The following is a 27,645-nucleotide window of genomic DNA, read 5'->3' on the forward strand; positions in this document are numbered from 1 at the left end:
ATGTTGCCTTGGAAAAATTGAGCTTTTTAGAAGCTTTTTATGATAACATTTGTTGCAGTGCTGACTGTTAATGTAGCATTACACAGCGCACTTCAGGTGGTAGATCATGAGTAGTCATATCAGTAGTGACAAGGTATTGATATAGATGATTGTCTGTAGATTTCAAGAAGACAGTGAAGATATAGGTTCAGTCTTGATGATTTATTGCTAGATTTTCTCATTTACAAATTTGTTAATTATTGGACAAAAGAGGCTGAGATGTAAGGATGTGTCCATAGGCATGAAGACTGAAATCCTGAAACTGCTGTTATTTTTTTGGTATACAGTAGTTGTACATTTGTACATCTTGGTGATTGTCTTCTGTAATAAGTATCCCCCCAGTGCTCCAATAGAAACTGTCATTTGCAGTTGTATGCATATATTAACTGTAGGTAACAAGAGGGGAATTGAAGCTTGTTTTGCATGCTGTCATTAAACCATTGATAGAAAAGTTCTTTGTTTTTAAATGCTTTATTTTGTTACGTGTATAACGTCATATGGGGGACTTTGGTTAGATTTTCTCTGAGTCCTGGTATCATTGTGATTCTTCATTTACTGGATGTTTTCATGATTTTCGAGTATTGTTAATAATAATGAGAATTTTAGGTTTGCTGTGGGAAATATTAACTGTTTACTTAGGTGTACTGAGTATTAGTTATACTTGTAATTTGCAGCTGTGCATCTATTATGCTTCAGTTGGTGATGAAATTCTCCGCAAAGTTGTGTAATTTAGATGGGCACTACAAAATATCCTTTTATTTGCATGCTTTGGAGATTTTAGATTAAATATAAAATACTACCACATAAGTATATAGAAATAATGTGTGTATGGATCTAAAATACTATGTATGTATTAAGTTGGTTGATTTTCAATATAATTACCATTAAACTTTGGTGGAGGACTGCATGATTTGTATGGTATTTGTTGTGAAGTATACTGAATATTTTTGTTTGAAGCATTATTGCATGTGAAAGCCTGTTTTTTGCATGCTTTTTTTTTATTAAAGTGACAATGGTGTAACCTATAAGTTATTGCATGCAATCAGATTTTATGTCAAGACTGATAAAGTGTTGTTTACTCAAAGAGTCTATATAATATTAAATACTTGTATTGAAAGCAAGGAGTAATGATAAGATGAAGATTACAGGTAAATGAATGAAGCTAGGCATTTCTTTACACTGACCAGAGCTTTGTGAGTGTTTGCTCTGCAACTGGAATCAGAGCAGGGATATTTTTTGTGGTGCATGAGGTGTGAATAGAAATGTTGAAACTGAAAATACTGTATAATGAAGCATAACAATTGCCTTCAATATGAATGCTTTATTAAACTGTATATGCCATCTCAGTTAGATGCATTTCTGTTCTTTATGACAATTGACCATTAGAAATGGAAATTAAAAACACATTTGTTTCAATATATCTTGGGTAAATTTTTTATTTGAAATTAAATATTGCTCTGTTTAAAAGGTTTTAAAGAAGTAATAAGGTTATCTGGAAAATTAAGGTGATCATGAATACTTGATATCTTATTACCCATTATGTTTTGGTTCAGTCAGTTCAACAGTAATTCAAGTCCTTTTTTAATCTAGCCTTTAAGAAAGAAAAATGAAGGTGAGAGAGGAAAAAGGAATTGAGAAACCTGATCTTAAAAAGGGAATGTTTTCGGAATTATGGAAAACAGGGGCAACGAAAGAAGGCAGTATCCTGGCAGAAAAAGCAGAGGAAGTATCTTTTAATGTCGCAAAGTAAATATGGGATTTGATATGTCGTGACTGCCTGAAATGAATAAAGCCTCTCCTTCGTTTCAGCATATGAATGTTCAGCATAGCTTTTGTAATATACGTAAACTTTATAGTATACATAATTGATGTTTATAAAAATAATAATAGGGCTCTTCAAATATTAGCAAAATGTTAGAATCTATTCAGTCGTGTAACATCAGTCCTGAAGTAATGGTAATTTTATGTTGTCTTTTTTTATTTTAGTACTCTGTATACTACATTACAACATGATGATGATATTAGATGCATTGTTACATTATATAATAATACTGACATTTGATAACATACTATAAAGAGTAGAGTTAGATATAAAAATACATACAGATTTGTAGCTGATCCAGTATAATTGAAGACTAGAGATGCAGTTGATGTCAATTTAGTATATCCTTGAGTACCTGAAATTTCCAATACTAATAATTGCCTTTATAAAATTAGATCCTTCATAGATATTGATATTAATATTATTAATAAATCATTAACTAAAGTTAAGACAGAAGAATAGATTTTAATATTAAAATACTAGGAATGCGTGCTTTATGCTCTAATAAGTAAATACTGTATTGGTATTTTCATATATACAAACCTACATGAGAGAACAGTAATGAGACTACTGTAGATATTACAAAACTTAAAAAGTGTAACGTAATTGGAATTACAGTACACATATAAATTGTTGACGGTTTAGAAGTAAAGATAGAAATTTTGCAGTCGGTCAAGTCACGACAATAAGCTTGGACATGAGGATAGGTATACTTGCTGAAAGATATCTATGAAGAGGAACAAATGACTAGACAACAGTGAGGAGCTTCTGCAAGGGTTTTGTTAACAACAGCAGATAAAAAGTGGATGTAGACATTTAATAATTAATTTACAAAGAGGAAAAGTACAATCATATACAAAAATTTGACTACCACAGCTTTGTGTTATAACATAAAATGCTGCCATGCCACAGAATTGTTGATTATTCTAAGATTTTAGGAAGTACAAGATAAAAGGTGACCAGATATTAGTAACATGGAAAATTTGTGTGGCAAAAAATTCGAAGTTGTCAATTTTTCCAGAAAGTTAAATGAATCCGTCATGTGGATACAGTTTGATGTTTAAAAGAAACGAGTTATGTTATTGCATTTGGAGCAAGTATGTTTAATCTCAAATGTCAAATACCTTTGGGTATGAGTTTTTTTTTTTACAAAGCCATTAGTACTTTTACATAGTCTATATATGCATCTGGGCAAATCCCAGATACTGCATGCTAAGAAGAGAGAAGCAACAGTAGAAGTCCTGTTGATTACCAGTATCTGGTGCATGTGCAGCAGGTTCCAGAGGTCATTTGGTGGCAGAGTGATTCAGTGGTTGTATTCTAGTTGACCTGCTCATATTTTTTATCATGCCTCATTCATTATCATTTAATTTAATTGTGAATATTTTTCATACACTTTGTGTATTTTCTGTAATCAGTTCATTGGTCTTTGGATGGTTCTCTATAAGTACCTTTGATGTACTATGGTTCCCACCTAATATTAAATATTGGATTATCCCTTTTTCAGTTCAGTAGGTACTATTCATTCTGTTTCTTTGGTGTTGGTGAATTTTTTCTTGGTAACTGGTTGTATTTTGTTATTACAGTTATGAATTCATGAATTGACCACTGGTTTTGATCCAGAATTGTGTTGACACCTCGAAGGTATGCTACATATATGCCAGTTTCTGTGGCTAGTTTTAAATCGGAAGAAATCTGGTCTAAAATAGATTAAGAGAGAGATTTATCTTGGAGTGGATTTGGATACCAGCACAGTGCTAGTCCACCATACAGGAGACAAGATAGGAAGGCTACCAACAAAGTTGAGAATCATAGATTTATCTCATACAGCTGGAGAATCATAGATTATCTTAAGAACAAAGAAGCAGCAAGGTCAACAGAACATATCACCATAATAGGAGACTTGGTCAGCAGTAGGAATCAAGTACTTTCTCTATTCAGAGACATGCAAGAGGAAGCATCTGTTGTGGGTAACTTCATTTGCAACATACCTAAACAGGAAGATGGCAAATTATTGCTTTGCTTCTCTTTACTAAGGAGCATGGAATATTAACACCTTGCACAGCTGAGGCAACCTAGTAATGGTATAGTCACTCTTCACACATTGAAGTTATCAAGCAATGTGTCACTAGCAGAGTTAATTTTGGCAGAGGACATTACTGCTGTAGGTAAAAAGTTCTCACCCATCTTATCCAGTCAAAGTTGAGAGTCTTTTGGTATTTGTATGATGGAATGAGTAATTTTTTTCCAAGTCTGTATACCCAGCATAGCTATCTTTTTGTTTTTCTTACATCCTTAGAAGAGATCACTTGCTCCAGCAATCATTGGATATCATGCATGCTCATGCCCTTAAATTATGTTTTCTGGATCTTGGCATATTGAGAGAAAAGCTGAGATAGTTATAAATTACTTTGTTAGGGTTCTATCTCTATCTTGAGAAGCTTGACTGAACCCTTGAGCCTTGACCACAACACATTGAAGAATAATACTTAAAAGACTTTTCATGTTAACCTTTGTTACTGTTTACTGGGTCAGTAAACTTCATGGATTTTCCAGTAGTCAGTCACTCAGAATATTTTAAGGACATTGGTGTCTTTAGCACCAGCTTTCATCACCAAGACACAGGCTTCCACTTTTCTCTCTCTTGCCAACAAAGGTTTTAGAAAGGGGATTCTAATGTTTTAATTTCCAACTAGAATTAAAAGTTACTAAAAATTCTATTTTGTTTGGCCAAGGCAAGTGATTTTGCAAGCTTGTTATTTTATCTTGGAAGATCAAACCTCTAAGGTAAAGGAGAGGGATTTAAGAACTAAAACTTCCCAAGCAAAGGTTAAATGGATATTGTCAACCTCATTACTTTTTAAGTGAAACTGATTATATTTCAGTTTCTTGGAATGTCAGTCAACCTTTGGGTAATGTTATTTACTTGCTGTTACAAATAAATCTCTTGATGTGTAGTGGCAAGTTTATCAATTCCAGAGGAGTTGCTTATAGGAAATTCATCATCTTCATAAGTTTTTTTTTTCTTCCTTTCCACCTAACTTACAAATCTGTATCTTATTTAACACAGCTGGTTGGATGGATAAGGACACAGTAGTTCTGTTGGCTAGGTACACATTACAACCACCTTTTTTAATAACAAGGTTCCTGTCCATCTCATGGCCCCTTATTAGCCCTCAGAGTTTTTGGCTGCCATGTGGTCGTTTACATAAGTATACTGCTTTAATTAAAGCAAGTCTTGAAATCCTATGTAGGTATTCAAATGATATACAGTAATTGTGATGGGCTATTGTTGAAACTAATGAATTTTTGAAAATAATTATTTTTATAATACAAGCCCCATTACCTTTACTCCAAGTGTCCTTTCCCTTGACATATCTATTCCTTTATAGCTGGGTCAGACAATACAGTAAGTATTCCTGGTTTGCCACTAGAGGATCACTGGAACCTGTTTCTCATGTAGTACTATGTATCAGTAGTTAGCAGGACTACTTTTTAGCATAAAATGCCTAGGATTTGTACAGTTGCATGAATAGTCTATGTAAAAGTGGTGTATATTAAAAAAAAAATTTTAATAAAAATTTCATATTCTGGCTTAACAATATTTGTTATGGTGTGTTATCTGCAACTTTAACATGTTCATTGTATGATTGTTTTCAGGGGGTTTTCAACAATGGATCGCTTTGTGTTTCCGCAAACATATTTCCCCAAACTGTTTTAGTCATGTTTACTGGTAACTCTCCTCTATTTTCTACCCATCATTTTTAAAACTTTCAGTTGCAGTAAAATTGCATGCTGTATGTAATTTTTATTTCCAAGCCTTTCCGTTCACTCTTCGTATTCTCGTCTGATTCATGATGATAAAGTATTTAATCTGAAACTGAAAAAATATTTACCCCTCACTTGTTCCAGGGACTATTCTTTGAGTGGCAATACAAGTCCCAATGTCAATCAGCCATACAGAGCTCGTGCTGTGTCAGAAAGTCGGCGGGATCCCCGAGAACCTTCAAATTCACCCTACCAACCAGATCCTAATAGGTATAGTACTTGTAGATCCCTGCGTGACTTTCACACTGAATCGATCCATGTGCTGTAATTGCATGTGGGTGACAATTCTTATTTTAAATGAGTGATCCAAGGAAAACCCCTCTTTTAGCCTCTTTTGGGTTTCAGAGATATATGTTGTACCATAATGAGAACTTTATGTACTGAGTAGAATTAGATACAAACTCCTGAAATGTATCCACTTGTGACTAAATCCACTTGTCAAGAGGTATAAAATTATACTGTATGTATTTGCTTTTAACGATATCACCTGTGTAATCATAATTTTCGTGTACCTTCAGCCTAAGGTAAGGTTTCTGCACAAGTTACAAAGGATAAGGCGTATCTGAGGAAGTTTTCCCTTTTTCTGAAAATACATGGTACTGTATTTAACATTGAACACTTGAAATAAATTTTTTGTATTCCTAGATAAAATATTAACATGGAAAGTAGTATAAAGAAATGAAAAACTAATAAATTTAATGTGAACAGAATTTGAAGGATAGGATTATTACTGAGGCTTAGAATTAAAGCTTGTTCCTTCTTGCCTGAAAAATTAAACTGCTGCTCAGGATATTGTACATGCAGTCAAGTCATCAAATTGAAGTGTGCCCAAACCTATGTAAATTTTAAAACTGTAATACGTAAGTTCAACACTAAAAATGCCCTTGATGTTTTAGAATGCATACATTTCATATTACACTTTTGCAAAGTAAACTTACCGTAATACCTCTCTGTATGTTTTAGGAAATACTTGGGGAATTGTTCAAATGAAGGACAGATTTTATTATTTTAATATTTCAGTTGTTAAGGATATTTATGTAATGGACTTGTTAAGCTTTTTATTTAGGTAAACTTCTATGTTTAAAACGTAATTTTGTTGTAGACTTGTGATAAAAGTAGGCAAAAAGTATATATTTGAAAACAATAAGAAACAAATTGAAATGCATTGACGTCACATTTATACTTGTAAAGACTTTTGGTCTTTGGCTGGAAATTAAGTGTTCCTGACTGAAAAAGTCTTGAACACTAGCCTTGGTTTACTAGTTGTATATTGTACTTGAGATCAAATTTGGTAAAAACTGCAGTTCCACTATTCCTAGTAATATATTACATAATCATTTTATGAAGTCATCTTTTCCTGCTTTTAGCTTGATTGGCTTTTAAGTGTGATTAAAAAATGTACGTTAGTTTTCGTAGTGTATCATTGTTTAACAGGAATAGAATTCATAATTTTTATTTCACAGGTACATCATAAGACACAGTCCGTCCGAGCCACATCTTGTGCGCCAGTCATCATCACCCGGCCCAGCTTCCACCTCCCCAGCTTACCATGATTCTGCTCCAAGTTTGCCACAGCTTACTCGGCCAGAATTATCAAATTCAAGTCGTTCACAAGCATCTTCAAAATCAGACCTCTCTTACAAGCCTATGGACCGACCCATGTTGGTTAAGCCAACTCCAAGACCCTTCGAGACTCAGAATACTGATATTATTTATATGGGAGCCCCAGTTAAAGAAATTGACTATTCCATCACAGGAATGCCAGCGGAAAAGGATACCATCAACTTTGATGACTTTTTGCCGGTTAGGGCCTTTTGTTTGTTTCCTTTCAATTAGAAATTGAATATGTAAAACAAATAGTATCCTAGTGACTACAGCACTTCATTTCACAGACTTTTGTTGTAGAATATCCAACTCCAGTATATGCATGATGTTGATAAAGTTGACATTCACCTTTTGTTAATCAAAGCTACACTTCATTGCTGCTCCTCTTTTATATAATTCAGTGCTTTCTCACAGTATGCTGTATAATGTGCTACTTGATATGTTGCAGTGTGATATCTTTCAGTCAAGTAGATTTATATCACTTATACATACAGTGATCTAGAATTGTATGCACGATTGTTATGCAGTGGCAGTATGAATTGTGTTTTTGGCATGCCAATGTTGTTTTGGATAAAATACTGATAAATATTTGAAATAATTTTTATGAATGAAAGAATTGTTTGTGATTTTTTTTTTTTTTTCTGCAGAATAAGCTCAGTGGATTGGGACTCAATGGAAAAGGTGGTTTAACAGGCATTAGTGGTACTGAGATGTCTGAACAGGAGGTGCTTTCTAGTATCATAAGCGGTCACACATCCATGATGTCTGTTTTATCTGCTCGATCTAGAGGTCTTCAGGTCACCCATAAACTATGGCAGACTAAAGACTTGAAAACTGCTGTAGACCATGCCCTTAATTTGGGTGATCAAGCTCTCCTTGTTGATCTGCTAGGCATCATTAATTTACGGCCGTAAGTCAACTTACAGTTATATTTAGCTGTTGTAGGTTTTAATAGATCTCTGTGGCTACTAGTCTTCAAAATTGTTGCACACTTTTTAATATTTGTGCTTCATCTCAGCAAAGTAAAAAAATCTGAGATACACCATTTTATATTGATGCTTTTATGTTATTGCAAAGGGGTATTCTAAGTATGGTAACAAAATGTCTTCACTTTGTAGTTGGTCACTAAAAAAATATTGGGATAAACTTCAGGGTATTGTTACTTCCACTGAATTTTAAGTCTGTTACTTTTTTGTACTGAGCACTTTGTAAGAGCAACAATTTTTTGAGCTTTGATGTGTTCAACCTACATTCATGGAACCCATGAAATGGCTGTACTTAAGTGTACAGGTCTGCAAAAATTATGCACATCTTGAATTTTAGAACAACTTTTCAAATGTTTATTATTTTTACAAATTAATAAAATCACTAAGCCATACATCTATAGTCAAATGGGTACCCCTCAGACTTTGTTCTTAAGTAAGATGTGAAAACTGGAACACAGTGAAGATAAAAAGGAAGTAGCAAAACTCTATAGGGTTTCCATTTTAGAATTCTCGTAAGTGCAGAATAAGGTAAAAGTTAAGACACAATCCTCCCTCATAAGAAGGAACTACATCTAAAATGCAGTATTGAGGCCATCTGTTTTGCATGCACTTACTGAAACTTAGTGAATAGGTATGCAAATTTTTTTTAGGACAACATTTACTGTAACCATAGTCCATGTCCTTAATGGTAATTTGCATAAGGTATCTTTCACTGTATATTTATGTGATAAAGAACTTTTTCATCTAAATTACCTTATTACAAAAGGATGGATGAATACTTCTGAACCAGATGCATATTAGGTTAGGCGGTGATATTTGTTATATTTACATTACTCTTTAGAGAACCGTAGTATAAACTTAGGACATAGGTCAAGGAAATTAAAAAAATTCTATTAATCTTTTTCAGATCAATATGGAATTTAGACTTGTTAACAGCATTGCTTCCACCGGTTAGCTCTCTTTTGCAGAGCAAACATGAAACGTAAGTTAGAATGTAATCATTGTCAGGAGTTATAGAAATTTATGTGCTTTGTGGTTTTTTTTTTCCTATATTAGGCACTGCTCATTGCCAGTACCACATATGTTATATATGTATATTATAATATATATATTATCTGAAAATTATTCAGTAGGTGCCCAGTTTTTCTTTCCTTTTTCCATATTCTAGGAAATGAATATCCATGTAATGCTTACCTTACGTGATCAACTGCATTTGTTTGGGATTTCAGATATGTAATGTGTGGTTGCAGTGCTCTGAAGCTTATGATAAAGAATTTTGCTGTTATGATCAAGTCAAATATGTCAGGGCCAATACATTCTGTGGGAGTGGACATTTCTCGTGAGGAAAGGTAAGCTGAAGTGCATTTTAGAAGTTAAGAGTTTAGGGAAGAATTAGAAAAGAAAATACCTTTCCCTGGCCTATCTCCCCCATAATAACCCTCTCAGCCTGTTTATGCCTGTAAGCAGCACTACCAACACTTCTTTCTACCCTGTGCAGTGTGGCTAATCATCAGAGTGCGTTTTTAAATGTTTATGAATTTTATGTATATTACATGTATAGGGTGAAACCAGATAGTTGAAATACTACTGTATTCGTGAATAGTTTATGATTTGCATAATCTTTTTAATTACACTAGTATTTTGAGGCCAATATAACTAGTTTAGATTTTTGTACATGGAAGTTACATTCCAAGTACGGTTACCACATTTCCATGTAGGTTGCTGTTTGTACCACCTGTAAAACAGCAGCATCAAGATCTTCATGTTTTGATTGTTATATCTTTTTCTGTCTTTAAATTTGCTAACAGTACTCCTAGATTGGTTTTCCTTATGTTTTGCTTTTTCTTATATATCGTAAAGTGTCTTCATGACTTTGAACTCCTCACATGAGAGGCATCAGAATGCTGTTCGTAATCCTTCCAGTATATTCAGCTTGGCACTAATGCTTAATTGCTTTACTTTTTTTTTTTTCATGGTGTTTAGTAGTCATTATTCCAGATATATCACAATAAATTGTCTAAAGGCGAATGACAGCAAAAATATACCTGGTGATTAGCAGAACAAAAACATGGAAGTTTCATATGATATCTTAACCACTTACTGCTGGGTTTAGCTAGCAAGTTCTGGCTAGACTCACTACTCACTCAGCCAGGTAGCTATACAGTACTGTATAGTGAATTCACACTCTATGGAGGATTGTTATATGGCAGTTTTAATGCCAAACAACTAAGAATTTTTAGTATATGACTTGGGCATAGTGGCATAAAAGGTTAATATTTTCCCCTGAGAGCTATAATAGCAGTAGGGTAAGTGGTTCTCTGTTACGGAAGATTCTACGCTGGTAGTTTCTTCACCTGCCTCTTGCTCTTCTCACATTCCTAATAGTAATTTCTTTATGAAGTACTGTAGTCTTTTGGGCTATCTGCTACTACATCACGTTGGAATGAGTTAACAGTCCATAGTAGTTCTACTAATAAGAAAAAGGATAATTGTCTAAGTCATACAAGACATGAACATACAGTTTTGCCATGGTTGCAAGCATTTTGTGACTTATGCAAATGGGAGTATATACATTGGTCTTAGCTTTCATCACTTTGCCAGCCAGGTCCAGGTATCTTATTTTAACATTTGGGGGATTTGAAAGTGCAAAGCCTTTCAACCTAAATTGAGGTTTGGCAATCTTAAGTTATGGGTTTTATATTAAGAAAATTGATATATTAAAATGGTAAGTAAAACTAGTTTTTGGAATACAAACCCGTAACTTGAATATGATTGCTCTCTACCATGCCCCACTTTCTAGTTGTCAAATGCTTATGAGACAAAGAGTTAGCTGGTTTGTCAACTAGGACAGTTGGACCTAATGAGCTTGTTCAGTACTAACGTGTCAGACTGGCACTCTTCTTCATCCACCAGAAAATTTTTGCTGGGTATTTCATGATAAACAAAAGGGTACTCTTTAAAAAAAAAAAAGTTAAAAAACTTTATTTTCCATGTATTGTACAGTAATGGTAAATGGTTTAAAATACGTTTATCTGAGTATTAAGGCTGTTAGATGGCCTCCCATTATCAGAAATAGGAGTTTGAGCTGATTTTCCTTTCTAATTACCAAGTTTTACAAAACTTTTCTTTGTTAACCATTTTATTTTATTTATTTTTTAATAAATAGAGAATGAATCATTCTCCTTCCTAGCAGTTACTTTTCATGGTTCTTTATATATACTGTGGATTATGGTGATTTTCTCTTTGTAAGATGCAAGCATGGTTTAATTTGTTCATTTTTTCAGGTATAACAAATGTGTGGAGTGTTACAATCACATGATGTCCATCCGGGCATTCCTTCTAAAGAGACTAACTGTTCCTGGGAAGATGGGAACTCTGTATCGTGAGTTGGTCATCCTCATGCAAGCCTTCGACTGATAATAAGCTTAAGAGGTTTGCAGGTGCCAAGCTTATCTTATGGGTGTAGTTGGTAAAATTTAGTGGAAAAACACCAACTTATTTTATTGCCAAAAAAAAAAAATATTCCTCCACTTTTCACCCCTTTTTAGTACAGGCAACTTTATGTAATGGCTCAAGTATGACACTGAAAAGTATTTCAGTGACCGTTTCAGACAGTTTACTATCTGCAAAAGATCATAGTTGATTAGTCTTAGCTTTGTGCCAAGTCTATTCTTGTATTAATAATGCACTCTGGAAGCAATCTCAAGATATCAGTTGAAAGAAAATGAGGAATGACTACACTCATATTGAGTGATCAGTTGGAAGTAAGTGAGGAATGACTAGACTCATATTGAGTGAAGTCATCATTTACTTACAACTTTGGAAAAGAAAAAATAAAATATTATGGCCATTTTAAGCGCTTTATTCTCCATACGGAACTGCTGTGATTGAAGCACTGTATCCTCTTGGAGAAAAATATGCTCTGTTAGTTGAGTATGGTGATTCTCAGCATTGAACAGCATTGGTGCTTACAGCCCAGTTTTTAAGCTGTCCAGTTTAATTGTAATTGCATATGGTGGAAATGTGATATGAGTCAGTAAATGATACTAATTTGTTTCATGTTAAATTTAAGAAGGATTCAGCAGTGTTATGGGTAATTTTGTTTTATAAGTACCTTGTATATGAAGAACACACAAGATATGTGTACTGGCCAGCATCATGTTCCGTGACAGGATTGTAAGCTGGAATATTTAATCTTCCATATCCCATGTAGCTCACTTAACAAAAAAAATAGATATCAGTAAGTGCACTGGTTCAAGAAATGCAAACCAAGATAGGAAATGATAAATACTGTGTAATCTATAATACCATCTGTGGAAGGTAACATAAAATTAGGCTGAAGATATGATGATAGAAGTACAGTACTAGAATCATTTTTATGCTGAAGCTTTTAATTGATTAAATACAGAAAACTGGTAAGTAATCTGATTTAATAAAAATACTTCAATAAGTACATGGGTATGGATTTTGCCATTTACTTTTGTCTTATAAACTAGCAACATTGCTGACTTATTTTTGATAAAAATCCTTTATACAGAAGACTTTAAACATCTGAATTAATCGTTTCATTAGATTACATGTACATTTTAATGATTTTTTAAGTATGCAACTCGAGATTCATGCTGGTCAGAGGATTTTCTTACTTTTACTAGGAATTCCAAATTTGACAGCATGTCAAAGTGCTAAAATCAGTCGTGTAAATACAGCTTGGAGTTTACTTCAGACATCGCATCAAATTATTTTTTCTGTTGAAAATTAATGCAAATTTGAGGTGAGTCATACATCTGCTGTGATAGTAAATCTATTATTAATGCAGACAGTGACATTTTCATATGTATTATAAATGATTTCTATCGTATGTGAAACATGATGAGAATTTAAAGTATTTGGACCAGTGTCCAGTTATGAAAAGTAGAGTAAGAACTTTTACCGATTAAGTTAGATATTTGTTTAGGAAATATTTTGTAAAATTAATATATGCTATCCAAAAATAGCAACAAGAACATTGTTAATAAGAAAGAGAACTAATGATGTTTTTTGTTAATAGGGAAATTCTAGTTACCACAATGAAACAGAACATTTCATTGCAAAGGAAAGTAATAATACTGGTTATTTCCTTTATAACACAATTTTAGAAATGGGAACACCATAGTTTTCCCTCTTTTGTATTTAAACTTCAGGAGGTGAAATACCTTTATTCCTGAAGTCTTGTGCCTTCTCATTTTTTAAACCGCTTCTGGCAGTTACTTGACAGAAGTGGTAGCCATATGCAATATATAAATACCATATATTTCATGAAGATGAAATGGTGTAAACCATATTTAGTCTGTGGGATCCCTGTCTACTTTGTCTTTGCCATGAAACCAAGAACGAAGCGCCTATACTTTAGCAAGCTACATTCCAAAATCCATAAATTATTGGTACTTGTGCTTTGTCATGGTGGAAATAATGCTTGCCAATTTGTTTGCTTATTGCCAAAAGCCAAATACCATTAACTTAACATTTTGTGTTCAGTCGTATCGTATATGGTGGCAAATGGTTGGTTTATCTTGTAAATTTTACAAGGTTTAGTTTAGTTTTGGAATGGTATATTATCATTCATTAGTTATTGTATGTTTAATCCTTGTTAATGCTACTGTTTTGCCTTTGCTCTTTTGTGTTACTACTTATATGCTTGGGGTAATGACTTTAAAGCAGTCTAAAAAAGAATTGGATATTGTGACATCAGAGAGCCAGTATGTACTTCAATATTTTTTTATTCATCACGATATTTTTCAGTGATTGGATCAATGCTAACATTTATTACAACATTTCTCCATGTGTTTGAAAAACATTCAGTATCTATAATTCTGTCCTCCCAACGAGAAAGTTATTATGACATTAAATTTATAGAATTTAATTTGTTACCATTTTTCATAACTTTTTTTCCACATCGTCCCCTGCAGATATGCAATGTTTGTAAGATATTCACAATTCTTATAACATTTTTACACTAAAAATATTTCTCTCCAGCCTATTTTCTTTAATTGAACAGAAAATCACGTAACATGTTTACTTTGCATTCATCCATTCCATGAAATGTTAAATATTCATTGTTGATAAGTACAAGGTATTTATAACTGGAAATTGTCAGCAAGTTATATAGTTATTCTGCGCTGAATATTTTATGCATATATTTTTGTAGTACTGAAAATTTTAAATTATGTGAAGCTAAAAACAAACAATCATACATATACTACACAAAATGAAAAACAAAATATTTAGTGGCTTTGTGACCACATGAAATGAATGTCATGCTCAAGAGTTCAGACTTTGGTTGCTGCAAGTAAGTGAGCCTTTGTCCATTGTTTAATCACTTGTTGCTGTGGTATAAGTGTTTGGTTAGATAGCCTAAGTCAACATCCTGTTTATAAAAGAAATTAAACAGTATTTTTTAAATGAACATGTCAGCAAATTTGGTTAAATCTAATACTACAGAAACTCCTAATTAAGTACGGATGGGTGACTGCTCAAATTTTTGTAGCATTCTACAGATAACTTTGGCTCCTACATACAGCGATTTTCTTAAGCCTAGTGTATTCAGACTGTTAGCCAAGATACTCTTTTGATTTTGTTTTAAGTATATTGTATTGAAAATGTCATTACTTCATTAGTTAGGAATTTTTTTAAACATTCCATATGCTAAAGTAATGGCTCCTGATTGAAATGTCACTTTTAAAAAATCTTAAGGAGTTCTGTGAAGTGTTTTTCACAGGTTTTTCATCTTGGTAGTCTTAGGAATCCATGGGTTTGCCATGAAACATGGAAGATTTTTAATCTTAGCTGCTTGTGTGTAGATATCATCAAATACTTGGTTTTGACAGTTAAGGAAGAGTGGGAAGTGAACTTGTCAAATGTGTATTGTTAATGTTAACTATATAGTAGTGTAAGGATTAAACTTTTATCATTCCAAAGTAAAAAGATTAAAATTAACCAAATATAATCTTTTAAGAATTTTTTTTAGTATTTTATATGTAACCAAGAAGGCTGTGTGAAAAATTATTGTGACACTAGATCATAAGAAAGAACAGAATTATATAAGGAAAATGTCAGTCCCTGTATCTTACGTGAAGTACCTTATAAATATGTATATTTTGTGGTATGCTTGTTTTGTACTATAATTTGTTTAAACGAGTTATCAGATCCATGAGTATAGAAACTGAAGAACACATCTTTCAAGTTCCCTTTGTAATGCATAATATCAAAACGTGCAACGGGTGCTTGCCAGGTTGGCTAAATAAATAGTTACTTGCTGATACCATATTAAAATGCCACAGTACAGTAACTTCATAATGTATGAGTATGTGAGTAGCATTTCTGAAGAGATTAAGCACCATTTTTAACATTTGTTATCATCATTCAGTCCATAGCCATTGATAATTGTGTCACTTTTCATATTTTGATTTGTTTACTGCTGTTAATTTTGTCTCTGACAAAATGGCTGGTGCTAAGAATTTTTTTTTTAAATCTTGTGCTTTCCATCTTTACTCTTCTGTCCACTACCTTTTTATTGCCATTTTCTGTTCTCAGGAATATTTTAAAAGGTACAGAAATCTGTTTATTTGAAAAATAAAAATTTAAAAACACACTTAAGCGGATAGGATTTAATCCTAACAGCATTTTGCTGATTGTCAATGTTTGACAGGACAATAAATATGTGATGGTCTTTCATTTTCATTGGTAGAGATCAATACTCTCGAAAACTTGAGCTCTTTGTAGCGCACAAGGATTAGTTTTTATAACCACTAGACAAAAGATCATCCTTTGCTTGCTTTGCTGTAAAATATTTTAAAGCAAATTAGATTGGGAAGTATTGAGTAAACATGTATTGTATTGCAAAGGAGTTTAATCTTGGGAAATGTTGAGTACTTGAGTATTTTTTTGCAAAGGAGTTTTATTTCCTTAGAGTGTATTGGGTGTTGCAAAGTAGTCCCTCTGTTTTTCAGTCTTGGCAGAGGAAAATACAATATTCTTAGCAAAATATGTGAGTTTCCATTAATTCAGATTTTTTGGAAAATTATAGGACCACAAAATTTTTGTTATAAACATGGATTCATATCATAGTGGTGCATGAATTTTTAAGATGGAAAGACAAATTACTTGTGTGATGACGTTGAATAACTGCTTTTCTCATATATCTAAGGTATCCTAGCTGTACAAATTTCAGTCTCACTTAAAGACAATAATTATAAGTCACATGTACATTCCTTAATTGCTTTTTCATATTTTGGTTTACAGGTCCTTTACAAACTTTACTCAAAGCTTTCATTAATAGTCATATTTTATCAAGTACATTATGTCTAAAGGTTGAAATCTTGAACTTTTCAACATTCCATATAGTTTTCTTTTAAAGTAAATTTTGTCAAAACCCATCCTTGCTCCAATACAGCTAAGTATTTCCCAATGAAATTTTGCTCATATCCTATATCAGGGATCATTCTTACTTTCTCTGTTACTAAAGTACTTTTATTTTTGTACTATACAACACAAAAATATGTACAGTACTTTATCCCCAAGAAAACAAGAGAAAATTAACAGCCTCAGTGCTGATTAGCACTCGGATACACTGACATCTTTGTCATCATCATCATCATCCTTCCTAAATTTTTACTGGCGTGACATTAATCATGAAACTGAGGTACTGAGTAGACCACTATAAATTTTCTTGAAGCTTTCACATTGCAAATGAACTATGGACTGGAAAACAGTTTGGAAAAGATTGTGTCTCTCACTGTCACTTCTAATACTATTTCTCTTTTAGACACTTGAAAAATTCAGATACTGGCATGAAATGGGACGAGCTTTAGGGTCAGAGTAGCCTGGCATAAGGAAAGTGGAGTCATCATAACCGCTTTAGTTAGGTGTATGTGGTTATTGACCCTTGTTCCTCACAATTAATGATAGATCTCAGTTAAACAATAATATATTTGCCTCAAGGACTCTACTCTTAATAAAAGCTTTATTTGATAATTACAAAAATGGCTATAAGCAGCTTAGCAAGGTTTTTATCATGTCTATTTGAAGTAATGGGATATGATTAAAAGATTAATGATTTCTAGTGTAGGAAATGTTAAATAACATTTAGGTCTAGAGTGTATTATGACGTAGTATTTATACTTGTATATAACTGAGCTGCTGTAAATAACTTGTGATAATAAAAAGTTGTTAAATTACAATATTTATTTCAATCCAGCATATGGTGTTTTGTAGCTAGGAGATAAGTTGGTTAATCTGTTATTCCTGTTATATGCCTAAGTGGAAAAAAAGGGGAAGGACATAAGTGGGTGTGTTTGGCTGCTTTCATGTCCTTGGTAGTTGTGCAACCAGTTTTGTTGTTTGAGATGGTAGGTCCCATGAGGGGTGTGCTGGCTGTTTATACACAGCAGAGAGGTTCAGCAACAGTGGACAAGGGCCAAAAGATGTTCTGCAATTTTTTTTTGTGAAGGGGTTACTCTGCCTTTGATACAGCTGAGTCTTTTTGGCTCCTCCTAGACTACTGTTTTTCTCCCTACCTACTGCTCAATCTCTTTCAGGTTGCTGAGAGGGTCAGGCAACTAGCTTCCACACTCTAACAGTGTCAACACCAAACTGTACTTCTACAAGCTTAACTACTTGTGCAATATATAGTACCTTTACTTTGCTCAACTTTTACCTATACAATGAATGAATGAATTGAGTACTTTTGTTCATGGTGAGCAACAAATTGGCTGCATAATCAGGATCAAATGATTGTTGCCAACTGGTTGCCTAAACAGGATCATTAATGTCCCTTCTTCCATAGGAGTTCATGCCTAAGCAAGATCTATGAAGACTGATAGCTGCTGTGGTATATCCAGTTCCCCTTTAGGTGGAACGACCTGCTTCATTTACTTTTACACAGTTATCAGAATATTGTACTGTAGTATACAAAACACTGGGGAACTTGATACAGTAACAATATGCCAGTTTTGAGAGGGCAGCTTTATTCTGGGAAATAAAAATGATTTGGCAAAAACTCCCTTGTGCCAATTATGACTACAGATAGTAGCGACAAGGCTATAACACCTCTTTAGCCAGCCAAGGGAAAATCACTTAAAATTTCATCAAGCCTTGTCCCTTTAGCAAACTGGCAAATGATAACTATGGAAAAAAGAATTAAGCACTGAAATAGGTCATCAAATGAATAAGGAAAGGAAAATAATACTGGCAAAGAATCAACCAGTTGTCTAGAAAATGGACACCTTGTTATTGCACGGCTATATACAAAAAGTGAGACTGTTCACTACTCGGGACCTTAGGTTCCATACGATGCATGAGCAATGCTGCTGACCTCGGGATGATATTCTTATTTGATTTGTGAATGAGGTGTCTATGATGCAGTATAAGGGTGAATTCACTTACAATATAAATACTAAACATTTCAAGTGTTTTATTCTTAAATACAAGAATTTCTAATCAAGATTAAAAATGGTAGCAAGAAACACAATCTTTCTTAACTTACCTATAGTTCTCTTTCAATCAAATTTCCTTAAAAATATTGCCACTGTACATCACCGAAAAATTTTGTAAAAATTCTACATTACTGATAAAGGTCTCATATCATACCTTATTATAGTTATAAAAAACCCTTCAAAACTGTTGGTGCAATACAGGGACCTCTACGTTCCTTTAACTTCTCCAGTACCCTTGTTGTCTTCTTGCTTTGGAGGTACAGAAATTTTCATATGAATGACAGTTGATGACCTTGTCTGTCGATCTCCAGTTAACATGAATCCAAGCTCCTCTGCAAAAATACTTAATTTCAAAGCAAGTCATAAATTTTTAGAAACCAATAAACTTTAAATAGAACAGGGTAAACACTCAGTTTACTATTAAACAACACTGTTGTGTCAGCTACTAAAAAAATTACTTTCCCTCTAAAAAGGTACAAATAAACTGATCCTATCAATGACCTTTGAGCTGTGCTGAGGATTCTCATAAGTCAGGAGGCTCCCTATTTCATTTATATTAACTACTATCCTAATGCACCTTGGTCGTTACACTACAAAAAAAGTGTCAAAATAAAAGACAGCTGATCATGTGCATAAAAACAATTAATCCCTGATTACACAACTACAGTACTATACAGCATTAGTTTTCTGTCTAGATACATACAGTAATATAATTACAATATAACTTTATAATAAAAAAAAGGTATACAGCACAACACTAAACTGTACTTCTACAAGCTTAACTACTTATGCCATGTAAGGTATCTCTACTGTGCTCAAATTTTGCCTATACGATGAATGAACGAACAGAGGAGTACTTTTGTTCGTGGTGTGCAACAAGTTGGCTGCATAGTCAGGATCAAATGATGGTTGCCAATTGGTTGCCTAAATGTGATCAATAATGTCCACCCTTCCACTTGAGGGCATGCCTAAGCAAGATCTATGGAGATTGATAGTTGTTGTGGCCTATCCAGTTCCCCTTTAGGTGGAACCACCTACTTCAACAGAGCTAGAAGCCAAAGCCAGCTAAAGAATGGGACAGCTATAGCTTTTGCCAGAAGAGATTTGAAATTTCCTTCCACCTGCTTATCTAACATTTAGCCTAGTGGTCTTCCACAAGTTGAAGCTGCAACCTAAGAAGGGGGGTTTACTGGTTGTAGAACCCTAAGGGTGACCTGGAGATGGTTGTAATACAGTATAAGGTAACCTCTTCTGTATCAAGACAATGTCTTGTAACTGGATACAGTGAATCTTCACGCCCAAGATCTTATATATAGAGTGAAATGATTACATCTTTATTTTGTATATAGTTAAACCACACAAATGAGATCAATATCAAGCTAAAGCACACAAAAAAACTCATTTTAATAAATAAAAGACACAAACTGCTCTCATGGAAAACACTGTATGGTAAACAACAACATACTTTACTAACTGGATTGAGATAGCGACTGACCCACACCTTTACGTTATTGTAAGACTTTTTCTGCTCTACTAGAAATGATTCACTAGTGGCACTATGGGAGATGAGATTTTTTTTAGCTCAGTGGTCTCGATGAAGCATCTATTATAACTGAGTACAGTAAAACTCTTCGTCCTTTGTTTCACTCCCATCTATATACATTACAGCATTAAGCATTTATTATTGCTAAATATGTTGTGCTACTGTGCTCTGAGTATCAACTGTGTTGCTTGACTATCTCTCTAAATCACAGCAAAACTGGCAGCCTACATTTCCTTTGTTATTTGTCATCTAGAATACCAGCGGAAAAAATGTGGGAGGCCTTGGATAAATGGAGATATTATATGTCACCTCTCAAGAAATATCTGCACCGCTATTGCATGTACTCGAGACTGTAACTGAAAATAAGTTTGTGGGGTGTCAGAGCACACATAAAGTAATGTTACATCACGGCAAACTTAAAGTAATGTTTCACCACAATTTCCAACAAGTGGAATATATGCTGAGTGGTATGCCAAAATTTCCTTGGTCGAGAAATATTGGAACTGTCCATCATGGTCCCCTGCAATGCGTTACAAATAGGGAATATCTCATTGATAGGAATTTTAAGTTCCATTTAGCTTTCAACCCTTGCCAGTTCCACTGAACATGGAGAATTTATGAGTTTTTGGAACTACTAGTGAGATTCCCTCAAATTTTGGCCCAGTTTCATTGTAGTCATGGATTTTGGAGATTTTGGTAGTATATTTTATATATATATTTTTTGGAAACCCCTTGCACTTTCCAAAACCCAACATCTCTTTCATCAGCTGCTGAAACAGCATTCTCTGTTGAACGCTTCCCGAAGGCGGCTGCTTCTTTCTCCATGGAGACAGATGGAGCCCTGGTCATGGCTGGTTGTGTTTTCCAAGCAGGATGATATACCTGCTTGTTTTGCAAGGCCAACAGCTCCTGACTTTGCCTCTAAAAAGGTACAAACACCATCAGAAGTTGGTGCTAAAGGACCAGCAAAGGTCCAGCCTCTGCTGCACCAATGACTGTTGGTGCTCCTACATTTAATAGTGGCGTCTCTCAGCTGAGATAGGAGTCTTGGGGTATTTTTCCTGGGTACACACATGCTTTTGATCAGCGGGATAATACTCAGTTTTTTACAGACCTGTCACTTAAAGAGTCATTTGTCTCTGGCATTGGTCTTTTAAAGACTCATTTGCACCTAACCTAACCTAATGTGCACACGCATCCAAGTCAGCACTGTCAAAGAAAAAGTGCTTGGTGATGCCAGATGAAAAGATGGGGGTTCTCCACTCAACCTTCTACTACCAGTTAATTACCTTGTTACTAAGTTCAACTACTGATTCCAGTTCACTGACTTACCACTGACGTGAAATCCTGATGTAGATGCTGCAAGTCTTGCTCTGGGTATTGCATTCTTTATTTCGTGAGCTAGATTGATAGCCCTCTCCATACCAGTGCCTAAACCATGAACAATGACAAAGTCTTCACCACTTGACAAAATGGTTTTCCCACGGAGAAACTGATTCTGCGAATATAAAATAATACATAAAACTACTAAACAGTGTCTTTCTTCCATTTAAAGAAAAATTCAAAATTAAAATGTCTATATATCAAAAATATAAAATTCTTATTTTACTGTAAAATTATACCCGACAGATGAAACAAATCATTATCTCATGCAAGTATTCTTTTCTGTCAGGTATGTAAAATGCCATTTACTACTTTGGGAAGTGCACCTAATCAATAATCAATACAAACTACCTACTGTGGCCTTATAATGTATAATTCACGTTAATTGGGTAGGAGGCAATTTAGTAACTGCTCGTATGGACCACAGTACTGATAAGTTTTTATCTGAGCAAGATGAAAGGGTGGAAGATGAATGGTGACAATGGCACAAGATAATCATCAGGAAATGCAAATAATATATAGTAACAAAATAAATGTTATATAAAAGTAAGCTGCAAGTAAATAATTTTGTTTTTGTGAATATCTTCAAGGGGACACTACTTGAAACATGAAATTGAAAAATGAGGTGTTATAAAGATTTTAAATACTTTGTTATTTCTCAACTTTTTTATCGATATCGTTTACTTAATTTTTGTTGTTCTTCCTTCCTCTGAGTTCTGCTTAAACTGTACCTATGTCTGAAAATATAATAAATTTTTTCATACAGTAGTTTCTATATTCCTCACAGTCTTTTATGTAGGCATATCTTTCAGCACAAGCTGGAATGATCACTGAACTTAGTAATAAGGTTTTAGTAGGGGCGGGGATACCTGTTGCTCACCCACCACCACCACCAAGCACTCTACCTTTAGTCACAAGGACAAAATGGGGTGGTTGAGCTGGGATTATGATAAAAGGTTCTGATTTGTATACCAAGGATTATGATAAAAGGTTCTGATTTCTATACCAAGGAAAAATACAAATTACTTAAAAAATTTGCAATTCCTAAGGAAATCAAGCCACAGTGTTTCATTATATGAGGCTCACCCCTCAGATAGGTCGTCTCTGATTGCTGACTGGAGTTGAACGCTACCCTGAATTGTCATGCTCCCAGTTGAATATGTCACCAGGGGATGAGACGACTCCTGTAACCTACTTTGTCTGCCTTGTTACCAAACTTCAATAACCACTTGCAGTTCATACTAAGAATACTCAATTATAAAAGGCTCTGATTTGTATTCACATGAAAACAAAATCCTATACAGAGATAAAGGATTGTATACTTAGTATGCTGTACCTTGTATAACATTTTATAGAACTAAAATTAATACTGACTGAGCCAACTTTTGTATGAAGTAATTTGTTGCTGTACCTTAAAATCAGTATTTGCACTGACATATATGTGATTAGGATGCCGAGGTAGGTATCTTGGAAGAAGTCGAGATAATGCTTGCTCTTCTGGGCCAATGGGAATATTAACGCCCTTACCAGTGTTAATGCCACCTCCAGGAGATGAAATACAGATGAGTGAGTCGCCCACTTCTGCAGCCATCTTAAACGTGATGTTACCTGAAATAAAAAATTTTAAAAGTAAATTGTATTTTCCTTGGCAATTAAACCAAAGCTTTCCATGATGGAGTAATTCCACTGCACAACCTAGAAACTGTCAGTGAAGACTGGTATGAAGGTGACTAACTGTTGGTCAACAGGTGAGCAGGGGAGTCCCCCACTTACCTGTCATAAGCCAACACTTTTTCTTTAGCATTAAGGACTATGTGGGGTGGCTGAGGTGGGATTATGACAAAAAGTTATGGTATTTATACCTTGGACAGATACAAATTACTGTCAAATTATGAAATCTGTTTCTACAGAAACACAACCACCAGTCTTTTATGTAGAAGGTTCACTCTTTAGGAAGGATAGTCTCTCATCTGACTGCCACATTAAACCTCTATCCAGTAATGGTATGTTCCTAGACATAACAATAAGCATAAGACTAATGGCTTCTGCACCTTCCTATACAATCTGGAATAGGGATGCAAGATTGATAGGGACCTGAGTCAGAGTGATGTGTATCTGCACTCTCACTCTAGGTAAACTTCACAGGACCAAGCACTGTAAATAACTTGTCCACATCCTTTACACGATCATTGCTCTCACCTTTTATTTTCCTCCAGCGAGGAAACAACCAAGCAACATACTTACACAAAGAAAATTGCTTCCAAGTCAGACAGAATTCACACACACACGTCCACACCCAACACACTTGTGAGGTGCTGGTTCATGATATGTAAGTGGAGGATTCCCTCCCCATCATCCACCTAACACCAATTAACCACTGTGTTACTGAGCTTCAATGACTGTTTCCAGTTCACACTGAAGAACACTCATACATAAAAGGTTGATATTTCTGTAAGCTACAACATGCATGGAAATGTTACAAATGAAAAAATACACTGAAATGCCTTCAGTTGTGATACACCTTCCAGGGTGGTTTACAACCTTTCCGTCTAAGTCACTGACAAAATTTCTTTATGTTAACTCCCAAAAGAGCCTCTGTATCAGACGTCATCAGATCACGATATGGCATTTTTAATTTTGAGTTTATTCAACAAAAATATGTAAAAATTTTCCTTTGAACCATTATTGTAACTTGGACTTTAAACTGTAATTTTCCTATGGTTTAATGTGTGCTTTGAACCTAACCTAAACCTAGGGTACAAGGTCCTTACCCAAGTGCCTAACCTAAACCTAGGGTATGAGGTCCTTACCCAAGCGCCTAACCTAGACCTCGGGTACGAGGTCTTACTCAAGTGCCTTACCTAAACTTATGGTACGAGGTCCTTACCCAAGTGCATGATATTAATTATAAAATATTCCTTAAACTTACCTTAATCTGTATGAGAGCTACCAATGGGATTAGGCTAATGTCCATGTATTTCCCTCATTTTGTGTTTTCGCCCACCCAAAAACCCAGCGGTAGAACTAAGCTCCACGACAGGTATTACCTTGGAAATTGACTTTTTCTTTAGTATTTTGGTTGTTTATCAAGAATTTACCATTATTTTTTTTCACTCGACTGTAATTAACCTGTAATTAACCTTAGAACTGATTATATTTTTGCCATTGCACATGCGCAGTGTTATAGGGGAACTTTTGGTAAAAAATGGAGTTTCCTTCACCGGAGAGTCTGGCACCCGGCTAAGTAACACGGCCTACTAGGTTAGGTTAGGTTAGAGTATGTTAGGTTAGTATGGTTCCTTTAATAATAGATTTCCTTAGCCAATCCTTTCTTGGACATATGGCTCCCTAATTTCTCTCGTATTCGTGGAACCGTTCGATACAGTCCGTGAGGAGCCAATACTTAGAAATACCAATCCGGCTTTCACTTCGTGATCCCCAAAATTGTAGTAGGAGATAAGGATGGGGTCCACTTTCTCTAAAAGTAACGAAACAAAGGCCAGGAGAGTCCGAATCCCACATTAAAGCATATGAATATTATCTATCTTTAAGATAAAACTGAAGCCTAATACCGCGCCCTAAAGTTCGGTAACTACCAGTTTACGTGGAAAATGAGGCCGAGTTCAGGCTCATACCAGTCCCTTGGGGATGAACGTAATAACATAAAACAAAAGACAGTATATATCATAACCATAAACAAAATGCAATAATGGTGTAAAGTTAAATAATACCACTTAAACTGAAGGCCGGGGTCAATAATTCCATATAACAATCTAAGTCTGGTAAGATCCAGCTATGGCGTAATTGTTTACCCGCACATTACCTTGATATATTACATTCTTTTCTGATAAAATGTCCTTAATATTGATGTAATTTTCTCCTACCATTAACCCGTATATACTTACGAACTTAATTGCTGATTTTTAGATGTTGTATTTCTAAAACACTCGTCTCTGACACTGAAACTTTGACATTTAGTACTTAGTAGTAGTACGTTAGAGTTGAAGGTTTTAGAACGGCTCCTTAGATCCTTCTACAGTAGTTTGCCTGTGATTGATCTTAAGTTCATTTTTTCACTGTTGCCGTATGCTTTTGAAAAATTTCTTTCCTAGTCGTAATTTCCTCTCTAAATGGAATCTTGAAACAGTATTAACCATTAGTTTGTCTTTATCTTCCTGAATTGGTTGCTGCATGAAACTAAATGTATGTTTCCAATATTTTTGTTCGTTGGGTAAAAGAAAATTACGTATTCCAAATCATTCTTTACCTTTTCACAATGTAAAATTTTAGCTTCTTCACCGCTGAACATTTATCCCATGATTTGGCTATAGTGTGTTAATCTAGCCCTGCTAGATTAATATACTAGATTAAAGCTTTCTTATCATTACCCTGCTACGAGTTTTGCTTATGAAAGACGAGTGCTGAGTAGTGGTAGAGACAGGACATGTTAGTTTTTCGCTCCCGCGTCTGGAGTTTAACAAACGGCACTTTGTGATTGTCTGAAAATTACATGGCGACTTCTTAGTGGTTAAAGCTAGCTTAAAATCACTATAATAAATTACATCCAACAATTAGGATTTGTTATTCATGCCATGCAGGTGAGTGGAAGGTCAGTGCTTAATTTTAAAGTTTTCTTCAGTTCACCAATGCAGTATTATTACATTATCTTCAATTTTTCCGTTTTCTGTAAATTCTACCAGGATTTCATTATTTTCTTTATATTGCTCATAACTTGTTCATTTTCACATTCCATTTGTAAACAAACTTTTTTTGTCTCCTGTTTCATTGCCTCACCCATCTTCTTTCAAACTTCTACTCATTTTCCTTCATTCAAGTTTTTACTTCTCTTATTTTTCGTCCATCAGTTTCTTTTTTCTTCACCAAGTCTTGAAAAGCTAAGAATATGAGCAATGAATAGCTCTTTGACGACTGGTAAGGCTGGGTGTCCATGCTACTTATTTCACCGTATGCCAGACAATATTTCAGGAAGCTTTCGAAGTCCTCATTTTCTTTATACTATGCTATACATTTAATGTCTTCTCTTTCCCCTTTCCTGTCATTATATTTCAGTATGTTTGATCTCACAGAAATAATTATCTCTGTATTCAATTAACAATGGTGTGTGTGCCTTTGTGTACACAACGTTGTAAAAAAAGAACGTCCACTTTCATTTACTGTCATACCAAGTCCTTGGGAAAGTTGTGAACAATTTGTTCCTCGCTCTGAAACATACTTTATGAAATAGTAAGAGCAATGTACAGTATGTACTACGTATCACTTTGATGTATGAGTGAAAATGATTTCCCCATTTAATAACTTTCAGTAAATTCACTGACTTAACGATATTTAAGCTGTCAATCCAGACACTGGGGCACTTGTGGCCATTCAGAGCTTGATAGAGTGAAAAGTTGGAGTTGGAGCGGTTGGAAAGCAAGGTGAAGAGATCCAGAAAGTAAAGGAAACAGGATACAAGCATCTAAATGTGGACCTGGGAGAAACCCCCATTACAGCACACAGAAGTAAGAAGAAGAAAAGAAGCGGAAATGGGGGTAAAGTGGATGCAGTTAGGACCGAATGAACGCTACCAACACTCTTCATTTAAGGATCTTGGCTTTAGTAATGCCTACAGTGAACCACGTGAAGTGCACTGATGACACTACCTTCCTACGGTTTTTTTTTTCAGAAATGTGATAATCACCATCAAGATTTGTACTCGACTCCACTGCGAGGTCTTACGGGTTTGTTGTATATCCTAAACGGTGAAATGAAAAGCGATCAATAATTTTAATACAAATCTATTAAAATCCTTTTCTATTTTCGCTTAAGCGCCGAATAACTTCGACTCTCTTCTGTTTCTCTTACTGATAAATGTTTTACAAAATACGTCCTGGATTAATTAGGCGACTCCGAATTAGGCAACAGACTCCCAATAAGACCACAATCTCTAGAGCATAGTCTTCAGGTTTTGGA

General features: G+C 34.6%; 2 protein-coding genes across 27 annotated transcripts in view; one reads left to right on the plus strand and one right to left on the minus strand.

Annotated features, from left to right (window-relative positions):
- Positions 1-17,495, plus strand: part of kat80 (katanin 80) — a 214,553-nt gene extending 197,058 nt beyond the window's left edge. For 19 of the 24 annotated variants that reach the window (XM_067116965.1, XM_067116971.1, XM_067116964.1 and 16 more), the window contains 6 exons: positions 5,774-5,899; positions 7,153-7,492; positions 7,942-8,204; positions 9,188-9,262; positions 9,510-9,629; positions 11,565-17,495. In XM_067116965.1, coding sequence (XP_066973066.1) covers positions 5,774-5,899; positions 7,153-7,492; positions 7,942-8,204; positions 9,188-9,262; positions 9,510-9,629; positions 11,565-11,697 — 1,057 coding nt within the window. In that variant the 3' untranslated portion in view covers positions 11,698-17,495. The remainder of the gene's footprint in view (positions 1-5,773; positions 5,900-7,152; positions 7,493-7,941; positions 8,205-9,187; positions 9,263-9,509; positions 9,630-11,564) is intronic. The other 5 variants (XM_067116976.1, XM_067116974.1, XM_067116968.1 and 2 more) reach the window with 1 other exon arrangement.
- Positions 1,446-25,706, minus strand: LOC136846169 (ribonuclease P protein subunit p20-like). Of its 3 annotated transcripts, none has more exons than XR_010855339.1 (5): positions 25,581-25,706; positions 23,087-23,283; positions 21,625-21,790; positions 18,904-19,081; positions 1,446-2,216 (listed from the first exon to the last, which is right to left on the minus strand). XR_010855339.1 is itself a non-coding variant. In XM_067116978.1 (5 exons), the coding sequence occupies exons 2-4, from the start codon at positions 23,264-23,266 to the stop codon at positions 18,957-18,959; spliced, it is 471 nt and encodes a 156-aa protein (XP_066973079.1). In that variant the 5' UTR covers positions 23,267-23,283; positions 25,581-25,706; the 3' UTR covers positions 2,091-2,217; positions 18,908-18,956. The 3 variants fall into 3 exon arrangements, 2 of the variants coding, with proteins under 2 accessions (XP_066973079.1, XP_066973078.1); XM_067116978.1 differs by having other exon boundaries at positions 2,091-2,217; positions 18,908-19,081; XM_067116977.1 differs by lacking the exon at positions 1,446-2,216 and having other exon boundaries at positions 18,713-19,081.
- Positions 25,707-27,645: the final 1,939 nt, after the last annotated feature.

The sequence above is a fragment of the Macrobrachium rosenbergii genome, chromosome 14 (assembly GCF_040412425.1).
Source record: "Macrobrachium rosenbergii isolate ZJJX-2024 chromosome 14, ASM4041242v1, whole genome shotgun sequence".
Classification (NCBI taxonomy): Eukaryota; Metazoa; Arthropoda; class Malacostraca; order Decapoda; family Palaemonidae; genus Macrobrachium; species Macrobrachium rosenbergii.